This window comes from Emys orbicularis, chromosome 7, assembly GCF_028017835.1.
Source record: "Emys orbicularis isolate rEmyOrb1 chromosome 7, rEmyOrb1.hap1, whole genome shotgun sequence".
Lineage (NCBI taxonomy): Eukaryota > Metazoa > Chordata > Testudines > Emydidae > Emys > Emys orbicularis.
The window spans coordinates 37,716-49,897 of NC_088689.1; the positions used below are offsets into that span (position 1 = coordinate 37,716).

The window sequence follows — 12,182 nt, forward strand, 5'->3', positions numbered from 1 at the left end:
GTGTGAGCAACAAGGGTGATGTCGTGGTCGGAGTCTGCTATAGACCACCAGACCAGGGGGATGAGGTGGACGAGGCTTTCTTCTGGCAACTAGCAGAAGTTGCTAGATCGCAGGCCCTGGTTCTCATGGGAGACTTTAATCACCCTGATATCTGCTGGGAAAGCAATACAGCGGTGCACAGACAATCCAGGAAGTTTTTGGAAAGTGTAGGGGACAATTTCCTGGTGCAAGTGCTGGAGGAACCAACTAGGGGCAGAGCTTTTCTTGACCTGCTGCTCACAAACAGGGAAGAATTAGTAGGGGAAGCAAAAGTGGATGGGAACCTGGGAGGCAGTGACCATGAGATGGTCGAGTTCAGGATCCTGACACAAGGAAGAAAGGAGAGCAGCAGAATACGGACCCTGGACTTCAGAAAAGCAGACTGACTCCCTCAGGGAACAGATGGGCAGGATCCCCTGGGAGAAGAACATGAAGGGCAAAGGGGTCCAGGAGAGCTGGCTGTATTTTAAAGAATCCTTATTGCGGTTGCAGGATCAAACCATCCCGATGTGTAGAAAGAATAGTAAATATGGCAGACGACCAGCTTGGCTAAACAGTGAAATCCTTGCTGATCTTAACTGCAAAAAAGAAGCTTACAAGAAGTGGAAGATTGGACAAATGACCAGGGAGGAGTATAAAAATATTGCTCAGGCATGCAGGAGTGAAATCAGGAAGGCCAAATCACACTTGGAGTTGCAGCTAGCAAGAGATGTTAAGAGTAACAAGAAGGGTTTCTTCAGGTATGTTAGCAACAAGAAGAAAGTCAAGGAAAGTGTGGGCCCCTTACTGAATGAGGGAGGCAACCTAGTGACCGAGGATGTGGAAAAAGCTAATGTACTCAATGCTTTTTTTGCCTCTGTCTTCACGAACAAGGTCAGCTCCCAGACTGCTGCACTGGGCAGCACAGTATGAGGAGAAGGTGACCAGCCCTCTGTGGAGAAAGAAGTGGTTCGGGACTATTTAGAAAAACTGGACGTGCACAAGTCCATGGGGCCGGATGCACTGCATCCAAGGGTGCTAAAGGAGTTGGCGGATGAGATTGCAGAGCCATTAGCCATTATTTTTGAAAACTCATGGCGATCGGGGGAGGTCCCGGATGACTGGAAAAAGGCTAATGTAGTGCCCATCTTTAAAAAAGGGAAGAAGGAGGATCCGGGGAACTACAGGCCAGTCAGCCTCACCTCAGTCCCTGGAAAAATCATGGAGCAGGTCCTCAAGGAATCAATTATGAAACACTTAGAGGAGAGGAAAGTGCTCAGAAACAGTCAGCATGGATTCACCAAGGGGAAGTCGTGCCTGACTAACCTAATTGCCTTCTATGATGAGATAACTGGCTCTGTGGATGAGGGGAAAGCAGTGGATGTGTTATTCCTTGACTTTAGCAAAGCTTTTGATATGGTCTCCCACAGTATTCTTGCCGCCAAGTTAAAGAAGTATGGGCTAGATGAATGGACTGTAAGGTGGATAGAAAGCTGGCTAGATCGTCGGGCTCAACGGGTAGTGATCAATGGCTCCATGTCTAGTTGGCAGCCGCTTTCAAGCGGAGTGCCCCAAGGGTCGGTCCTGGGGCCGGTTTTGTTTAATATTTTTATTAATGATCTGGAGGATGGTGTGGACTGCACTCTCAGCAAGTTTGCAGATGACACTAAACTGGGAGGCGTGGTAGATACACTAGAGGATAGGGATCAGATACAGAGGGACCTAGACAAATAAGAGGATTGGGCAAAAAATCTGATGAGGTTCAACAAGGACAAGTGCAGAGTCCTGCACTTAGGACGGAAGAATCCCATGCACTGCTACAGACTAGGGACCGAATGGCTAGGTAGCAGTTCTGCAGAAAAGGACCTAGGGGTCACAGTGGACGAGAAGCTGGATATGAGTCAACAGTGTGCTCTTGTTGCCAAGAAGGCTAACGGCATTTTGGGCTGTATAAGGAGGGGCATTGCCAGCAGATCGAGGAACATGATCGTTCCCCTTTATTCGACATTGGTGAGGCCTCATCTGGAGTACTGTGTCCAGTTTTGGGCCCCACACTACAAGAAGGATGTGGAAAAACTGGAAAGAGTCCAGCAGAGGGCAACAAAAATGATTAGGGGTCTGGAGCACATGACTTATGAGGAGAGGCTGAGGGAACTGGGATTGTTTAGTCTCCAGAAGAGAAGAATGAGGGGGGATTTGATAGCAGCCTTCAACTACCTGAGGGGGGGTTCCAAAGAGGATGGAGCTCGGCTGTTCTCAGTGGTGGCAGATGACAGAACAAGGAGCAATGGTCTCAAGTTGCAGTGGGGGAGGTCTAGGTTGGATATTAGGAAACACTATTTCACTAGGAGGGTGGTGAAGCACTGGAATGCGTTACCTAGGGAGGTGGTGGAGTCTCCTTCCTTGGAGGTTTTTAAGGCCTGGCTTGACAAAGCCCTGGCTGGGATGATTTAGTTGGGAATTGGTCCTGCTTTGAGCAGGGGGTTGGACTAAATGACCTCCTGAGGTCCCTTCCAACCCTGATATTCTATGATTCTATGATTCAATGGCTGGAAGTTGTAGTAAGTAAAGTTCAAAATGGAAATTAGACAAAGTTTTAAATGGTAAGGATAACTGTTGGAACAGATTACCAGGGAATATGACAAGTTCACCACCACCTGAAGTCCCTTAAATCAAGGCTGAATGTCTTCCTAAAAGATATGTTCTAGTTCAGCCACACGTAGGCTAATCACTAGTGCAGGGGTCGGCAACGTTTGGCATGCGGCTCGCCAGGGTAAGCACCGTAGCGGGCCGGGCCAGTTTATTTACTTGCTGACGCGGCAGGTTCGGCCGATCGCGGCCCCCACTGGCCGTGGTTCGCCGTCCCGGGCCAATGGGGGCGGCGGGAAGCGGCGCGGGATGTGCTGGCCATGGCTTCCCGCCGCCCCCATTGGCCCGGGACGGCGAACCACGGCCAGTAGGGGCCGCGATCGGCCGAACCTGCCGCGTCAGCAGGTAAATAAACTGGCCCAGCCCGCTACGGTGCTTACCCAGGTGAGCCGCGTGCCAAACGTTGCCGACCCCTGCACTAGGTGAAGGTATATGGTCTGTATTCTGCAGAAGATCAGACTAAATGATCATGGTGGTCACACACAGGGACCCAGAACTGCCTCAGCCATTTGGGCACAATTAAAATGACTTGTGCTCTGTCCTATCTAATCTTCTGCAGGACTTGAGAAAGCAGAGGGCTAGGAGGAAAGGCACAGTTCAAATGGACTGTCTAAGGGAGTAGGAGACCATCACCTCTTGAGGACTGCCCCTGAGCTCCTCTGGAATAGTATGTATTACACTTCCTCTTTATTTGGGAGTTGAACAGGTCCCAAGCAGGGGTTCCCCAGTGAGTGAAGATACTGTTCACCACTGAGCTGTGTTGCTCCCACTCGCAGTTGGTAGCAAAGTGACTGCTGAAGCTGTCTGCCAAAGAGTTCAGGGTTCCTGGGAGATACATCAGTTTCATAAACTGACCAATTCTATATACAGGGGAATGGATCTTGGGTGTCCCTGTTTATGTTGAATACAGTTGTTGGGTTATCTGAGATTATGAGAACATGATGAGTCTGCATTAATGGTAAAAATGCCCATGCATGCTTCTCAGACTGCTGAGTTCCAGAAGATTTATGTGCAACCAAGTTTCCTGGGGCATTCAAATGTCCTGTGCTGTGTGATCGTCCAAGTGAACCACCCACCCTAACAAAGAGGTCTCTGTGATTATACTCCTGTTGGGTGTAGTGGATAGGAAAGAATTGCCCATGCACACTTGTGCAGAGTCTTTCCAGAGAGGTTTTTAACTTGATTGGGATTGTCACTACAGTGTCCATGCTGTGTTTTCTTGGTGTGTATATATACTGTTAGAAGCTAAGCCTGTAGGCAGCAGAGGTGGAGACTGGTGAACACCATTATGCAAGTACATGACACCACATGATCTAAAAGAGTAAGGCAAATTCAGATCATGTCCGAGGGTTGTGCATAACCTGATCTATCAGTCTGCCTATGGCTTGGAATCTGTACATAGGCAGATAAGCCTTTGCCCTGACTGAGTCTAAGGTTTCTCCTATGACAGCTATAGCCTGTGTCGGAGTCAGAATAGACTTTTCCATGTTCAGAGTTTCCAAGATACGCTAGGAGACAAAGCATCAACAAGGTCGATGCTATGACTTCTGGACACGTCATGCCTGTAAGAGGCCAGTTATCTAGATACAGGAAGATGGTAGAACTGTCCAATCAGAGATGTGCTGCTACTACAGAAAACATTTTCATGAAGACCTTGAGTGCAGTTGCTATGGTGACTGAAATCTGAGGAATCTTCCGTGGGAAGATTCTAACCTTCTGGGGTAACTTGTCTTTAGAATGTCGTTTAAATAAAAGACATTTGGCCAGGAGAGCCTGATAATTGGAGATTTTAAACTGGAAGCAGTGGAAGTAGACACCTTTCTCCCCATAAAGTCTAAATACTTGGTTTCCTTATCCACCGGGGTTGCACTTGGGTGTTATCATCTGGACCTTTCTGGAACTGCTTAGATGACAAGGGAGCTCAGGGCAGGGTGGGAGAACAAGAACTCCATTCCCTAAGCCTTCCTAGGGGGTAGGAGAATAGGTAGCTGGTATTTGCGCCATATAGTTCTTGCCATTTCCAGTATGGCCTCATTGAACTGGGAGTGCTATTCAGCTAGATCCCATAGGCTACAGGATGACCAGGAGCTTGTGTAAGGAGTCCTGGACCACCTTTAAATTTGGAGCTCTTCTGCTATTCTCCAAGGCAGCTCTTGGAATTGTCTGTGGTTGTCCAAAGGAGACGGAGCGGCAGGAGCAATCGCCTTATTTGGCAAGGAAGATGAAGTATCTGTCATTACCAGCAGATCTGGTTAGTCTTCCGTCCTCTTTCATAGGTTTCAGTTGGCCTCGTGGAGGGAAGGGATGGTAAGACTCCCAACTAGATTGCACATGCACTGGGTGCCATACCACAGGTCCCTTAGCCTCCAGTAAGGCCAATATGAGGGGTTGAAAATTTGTGGTGATCCCAAGGCACACCTTGGGTGCTATTGGTCCTGAGGGGTCCCCACTCGGACGGATGAGAGAAGTAGTGGGAGACTTTCCATGCCCTGTCTGGGCTGAACTCCCTCAGTGGAGGAAACAATGGTTTCACTGGTATATCCGACTCTCCCGGAGATAAGATTGAGTCCAGTTCTATCAGTGGGCAGCTCCCCACCCCAGCTCACCTCTGCTCCGCCTCGTCCCCGAGCACGCCGCCCCCGCTCTAATTCTCCTCCCCTCCCAGGCTTGTGGTGCCAAACAGCTGATTGGCGCCGCAAGCCTGGGAGACGGGAGAAGTGGAGCAGTGACGGCGTGCTCAGGGAGGGGGCGTAGCAGAGGTGAGCTGGGGTGGGGAGCCCTGCGGCAGCTCCCCCCCCCCCCCGCCCTGAGGCACCCCCGCGGCAGCTCCCCACCCCCCCGGCCCGGGGAGCCGTGCGGCACCTCCCCACCCCAGCTCACCTCTGCTCCGCCTCCTCCCCGAGCACGCCGCTCCCACTCTAATTCTTCTCCCAGGCTTGCGGCGCCAAACAGCTGATGGGCACTGCAAGCCTGGGAGGCGGGAGAAGTGGAGCGGCGACCGCGCGCTTGGGGAGGAACGCTGTGTAAAAAAAAAAAAAAAAAAAAAAAAAGTTGGGGGGCACCGCTTTTTGGCGCCCCCAAATCTTGGCGCCCTAGGCAACTGCCTAGTTCACCTTAATGGTAGCACCGGCCCTGATTCTAACTACTATCTAAACTTATAAAAACCACTAACAATAGCAACTAGCTATATAAAACTTGGAAATATTTACAGGGAAAAAAAAGGGTGAAGAGGATCAGTTCTAGACACTGGAGATTCCAACTCAGACCATGAAATGGTGAGAAAGAACTGGAGTGGTGTCTGTCTGCACTGCCCCTTATACTCTTGGCACAGAACATGAGAAAAGCAGAAGCGAAGACCAAAGGACACTACTTGCTAGCATTTTCTGGTCTCAGGTGCATGGAGCACATGCGTATCCAGTGGAATACACTGAGTCCAGCATTCAAAGAAGAATCAACTTTTACAAATAGAGACAAGGTGGGTGAAGTAATATCTTTTACTGGACCAACTTCTTTTGGGGAAAGAGATAGAATTTCAAACTACACAACTCTTCTTCAGGACCTGGTTCTCTAATATCCTGAGACCAACAACACTGCAAAACTACTTTAAAAAATGTCTGTTTCCAATGGCCAAAGCACATTTCCCCAGTTATCCTACAGCTATAAAGCAAGCATTAACTCATTCTGAACCCCCAGAAAGCCTACCCCACTCTATCATCCTCCACCCAATCCCCATCTCAAAATTCCAAATACCAACTTACCTGCAGGTTTTACCTCTGAAAAAAAAGTGCCAACTTTTTTCCCCTCCACAATGTCTGTGATAACATGGCCAGAGATCTTTGGATGGGTTCCATTTGCGATCACTACAGAGGTGCCACCTTGGAGGGCCCATAGAGCTGCCTTGACCTACAAGGGAGGATAATGCTAGTCCTGGGGAAAATCTCAATACCTAGCAAGCATTCTCCTGGCTCTTGAACTCTATTCTTAGTAATCATCTCCATCCTGATTATCTTTGGTCTTTTAGGATTGTAAATTTTAAGCAGGGACCATCTGCTCTTAATACATTTGGAAACGTATAGGAGCTACCACAATCTATAATTAATTTTGAAACAAGGTCATTTATTCCTGCTTTGTATTCTGTTGCTTGGCTAGTTTCTAACTCATGACTGTAGTTTAAGTTCCCTTAACAGTCTACTGTGAGAAACTCTGTCAAAGGCTTTTTGAAAATACAGATAAGTCTATCAACTTCTCCTGCATCCACTATTTCATTACCATGCTTAAAGTATTCTAGTAGATTGAAGAGGTATACTTTTCCTTTGCTGAAGCTACCCCTGGGGTGTCTCCATCATCATGTCATGATTTAGGTGTTTATAATTCTATTTTTTCAAATGATAGTTTCAACCAATTTTCCTGGTACAGATAAGAGGATCATTGGTATTTAATTCTCAGAATTGCTGCACATTTGTGAACAGCTCAGCCACTTCATTCTTGAACACCTTAAGGAATCTTGGATAGCTAACATCTGGGCACCATTTCTTTGGAAACCTTATTTCATCTCAACACCCAGTGATAAAGAATGATGCAGTCTGTTTAGATTGCAAGCTTCTTGGGGCAATGACTGCTATTCTGTTTGTCTGTATTGTGTCCTGGTGTGACGGTGTACCCCATAAGGCTTCATGGGAATATGCTTATGAATGTATATATGACATAACTGGAATATGTTTTATGCTACATATGCCATGTAACATATCTATGTAAAAGTTATGATCTACTGAATACATTCCTCCTATTTATATGCATGTATCATTTTTGTACTTGAAGTTAGGAATATTGGCTGTATACTTGCTTGATAGCCTTAGTAAAGCATTTGGTCAGCTTCTTGAGAAAGGGGTGTGCAAATTAAGTGCCCAATCAAGAACCACTTAAGCCAACAATGAACTCGAAGATGCTAATCCACATCGGAGCTTTCCCAGGAATGTGGCTTGGCTGGTAAGAAACTCAGTCATGCATGGACATGTGACTTGCCCATGTGACTCCAAAACTCCATCTTGGAGCTGGACTTTCCATAGGAGAGGGTCTCCACCCACAAGAGAAAATCTACTTAAACCCCTGGGAGACCCCTCCATTTTGTCTTCAGCTGGCTAAAGAGAGCGCCTCTCCACCCCCAAGGATACCTGAAAGAGACTGGAACAAAGGACAGTAACTACAGGGGGTGTGAGTGATTGCTGGACCCAGACTAGAAGGAGACTAGTCTGTAAAAGGAAGCTTACTGGAACTGGTGAGATTTTATTTGTATTCAGTTTTCTTAGACATAGACTTGCGTGTTCTATTTTATTTTGCTTGGTAATTCACTTTGTTCTGTCTGTTACTACTTGGAAACACTGAAATCCTACTTTCTGTATTAATAAAATCACTTTTTACTTATTAATTAATCCAAATTATGTATTAATACCTGGGGGGGGGGGGGAGGCAAACAGCTGTGCATCTCTCTCTATCAGTGTTATAGAGCAGTGGGCTCCATTTGATCGCGCACCCCTATCAGTAAAAAAATTTTGAGCACGTACCCGCTGCCGCGCCGAAGCAAAAAAAAAAAAGAAGAAAAAAAAAAAAAAAGAGCGCTCCTCCTGCCGCGCACCCCCAAGGATCCTCTTGCCTTTTAAAATAGGGATATCCCCAACAGGTGCCCTTGTACACAATGAGTGCTCCTTTGCACCTGACAGCTTTCTCTGAGCTCCTAGTTTAAGTTCTATGCAAGAAGACAGCTTCATTTTGGTTGAGGTGGAATTCATTTTTATATAAGCTCTCCTTTCTCCCCAAAGTTTGTATTAAAATTAAAACCCTCCTCTTTACACCATCTTCTCATTCATACATTGAGACTCTGACGTTCACCTTATCTAGCCAGCCCTTCATATGGAACTAAAACCATTTTAGATAACGGTACTGTAGAGGTATTGGACTTAAGCCCCTTTCCTAATAATCAACATTTACTGCAGATTTTAGGAAATCTCCCCAACACTTAAGTAATTGGTACTAATATAAACCACAACAATGGACTCCTTTCCAGCATTCATTCGAAGTTTGTCTAGATGTCTCATGAAATCCACCACCCTCATGCATTCATAGTAATGGATATTTGAGTGCCATGTGTGTATGGCACTCAGAAGAAAAAAGCAAGTCCCTGCCCCAAGGATCCTGCAATCCACTTATCTCCAAGGAGGGGAGGGGGGCAGAAGGCTCAGGAGTTGTCTCCCACCCCCACCAAGGGAAAGGGGTAGGGGGGTGGGTATTTAATCCTTCTGTAATAGAACACAAATATGTATACAGAGGACTAAAACTCCCAATCTCCTCCTTTAGGAGCAGGCAACATGTATCAAAACAGGAAGGAGGCAGATGTAACTGGTCAAATTCAATGTGTGATGCAAGAGAATAGTGTAAAATACATTTTTATTCAAATAGGCCTAAAAAAGGTAAATGGAACCTCATACCATTGCAGAACATTGATTTCTCCCTACGAAGAACAAAGCAGCGCAGGCGTCAAGCTTCTCCTACCTTGGCCTCCATTCCTCCCATCCCTACCCGGGATTTGGTTCCAAATGTCACAGACTGCTGATCTCCAGGGTAAAATATGTCAATGAGCTTCGCGTCATCTGACCCTGGGGGACTGTCAAAGAGCCCTAAAATGGAAATTTGTTAAGTTAGCGCTATACAACCTTGGACTCTGAAATTCAGGGGAAAGGAACTCGGGAAAGGCTGGGAAACTGAACTTCCTTATACAGACTTGGGCGAACATTCTCCACTGTAAGAGAGCACTTGTGTGCTTCCTAATGAACCCATCTTATAAGGCTGTAGGCTTTAAGTAACAATAGGTGCTATTCCCAAGAGTGCCAATATACATGGGTCCTTGAAGTATCACAAAGTTAAACTTGAAAAAAAGGCCACTAATATAGGAACAAAAATATGATACCCCCAGATATTCTGTGGTACCAAGACACTTGGAAAGCAGTGATGTTAGGAGTGGTCATGCAGTCAGAGTTGACAGAAAGTTAGACCTGAGTTTCCAATGCAATATGTCTGCAAAAAAGTAGTGTGATTTGGGATTGCATACACAAAGGCATCTCAGCATGGGCATGGAGGGGATCATTCCCCTCTCTCTTTGGTCTTAGGTAACATTTCTGGGCACCACATTTCAGTGAGATTGAACTGCCTTAAGTTTGTCAGAGAAGAATAAAATAGGATTAAATATTAAATACTGCTAATAGCGGGACACGAGTCTAAATGTATAATATCTGGAATTCACTTTTTTTTTTTTTTAAACAAAGTCTACATTTCAGGCTGTTACCCTTTAATCCCCCCCCCCTTAAACATCCTCTACCACTATCCCACCAGAAATTCCAGATAGAAATATCAGTATTAGAAGAACATTAAGGTTACAAAGTAAACTTCGGTGTGTTTAAGGTTGTCTGTGCAAACCTAACTCTATTTCCTTGTGTGCGCGTACACACACACACACACACACACACACACACACAGAGATAAGCTCTAACTACACAATCATATGCTTTTTGCAACAAGCCCTTCCTCATTCAGTGCTCAGTTTGGACAGTGTGTAGTGAATCAGGAAATGGTCTGTAGCAGCTTCCTGCCTTAATCTAGTTTGTAACTACAAATCGTTTAAATTTAGCAAATTCACTGGTCAATGGAATTACAATGATGTAAGTTTACAGTAACAGCAGAATGCATCCCTTGCTCTAGAGGCTGAACAGCATGCAGTGAAAGAGACAGGAGCTAGGGTAGAATACAGTGACATGCAGCAAAAGAGGCAAAGTACGTTATTTTTAATTTTAGTTGACTGATAGCAATTGTAGCATCCTCACCTTTTCCCTTTACTTCTGTTCTCATGAGCATAGAACTAAATATTGCACCTCTGCCGTATTCACTGATCACCATTCAACATGTACATGTAACTATATTCTATAGAAATACACTATATGTGTATAGTTCCCTGCTAAGGATTTTAGCTTTTTCCTTGTAATTATGGTAAAAGGCATTAATAAACTATTTGTATATGGCATGATAAGTGCTACAGCTCTCACGAAGGAAAGAAGTCTAGAAGTGGTAATTCACTTTTCCTTTCTGCAACATGTGCCAATGAATTGTTCAATCTGGGGTGGTCTGTGGGGTATGTGTTTATATAAAAAAAAACAAAAAAAACCAATCAGACAAAGGTTCAATGTGATGCAGAGAGAGAGATCCATAAATGAAATTGGGGTTCTCAAGGTAGCTCCCTGGAAAGGATTGAGGATCTTTTAAAATTCCTCTTTTTTCCCCACAGCATCTACTTTTTGAGCTCCACACAGTTGTTTCGATATCTTAGAATATGTTATTGTTTATGTTAAATTTCCAGACAACATGTGGGGCTGTACACTAGATCTGCTGCTGACATTAATTTATAGTTCCCTCAACTCCTAGCAAATGGAAAGGCAGTGCCTTAACCACAACAGTGGACTGGAACTCAGGAGATCTGAGTTCAAATTCCCAGCTCTGCCATAGATTCCTATGTGACCATGGCAAGTAACTAAATTTTTCTGTGCCTCAGTTTCCCATCTGTAAAGTGAGGATAGTGATACTTCCCTACTTCAGAGGTGCCATGAGGACTAGCCTTAGTGTTTAATAGGTGTTCTGTACTGTAGTAATGACTGCCATAACAAAAATAAAATGTCCCCTGTGAAGAATGAAGGAGTTATCTGTATTACTTTATTCATATTGCTGGAACTTCCAATTGTTTATGAGTGGGTGATGGCTATAGGAAGCATAAGGGTTAACTGAGTTCTAAAAGGCTCTGTAAGACTACAGAAAGGTAAACAATGGATCTAGTTCAGTCAATCGTTTTGATGACTTCTGCCCATTGTCCAGGGGTCAATTCCATGGATATTCTCACCTGTCCCTGAGGTTTATTTTCTTGAGGTGGCGTCTTTAAGGCGACCACATACGCTTCTCTGTCTTGCCAGGGTTTCAATATGTTGACGTGGTAGATCTGCTCCTGCTTCTGGCAATCGGGCTGTTAAATCTTTAGTCAACCTCCCCGATGGCTTCTCTTACTTCATATGGCCCCTGCCATCTGGCCAGGAGCTTGCTTTCAGCTGTTGGTACTAGCACCATTATCTGATCTGCTGTCCAGGATTTCCAAACCTTTGCTTGGTGATTATAATAGATCTGTCGAGCCTCTTTTGCTTTTTCCAGGTGTTCCCACATGTTGGGGGTGACTTGGACTATTTGGTCCTGCATCTGCATCACATGATCAATGATGTGCTGAAGGAACCAACTAGGGGCTGTGCTCCTCTTGACCTGCTGCTTACAAACAGGGAAGAATTGGTAGGGAAAGTAGAAGTGGGTGGCAACCTAGGCAGCCGTGACCATGAGATGGTTGAGTTCAGGATCCTCACAAAAGGAAGAAAGGAGAGTAGCAAAATACGGACTCTGGACTTCAGAAAAGCAGACTTTGACTCCCTTAGGGAACT

The 12,182-nt window shown here is 45.5% G+C and overlaps 1 protein-coding gene across 1 annotated transcript in view; it reads right to left on the reverse strand.

Annotated features, from left to right (window-relative positions):
- Positions 1 to 12,182, reverse strand: part of ALDH18A1 (aldehyde dehydrogenase 18 family member A1) — a gene marked incomplete at its 3' end in the record, with an annotated part of 67,468 nt that overhangs the window by 28,923 nt on the left and 26,363 nt on the right. The window contains exons 7-8 of the mRNA XM_065407530.1: positions 9,214 to 9,338; positions 6,426 to 6,570 (exon numbers count right to left, since the gene is read on the reverse strand). Of these exons, the coding sequence (XP_065263602.1) occupies positions 6,426 to 6,570; positions 9,214 to 9,338 (270 nt within the window). The remainder of the gene's footprint in view (positions 1 to 6,425; positions 6,571 to 9,213; positions 9,339 to 12,182) is intronic.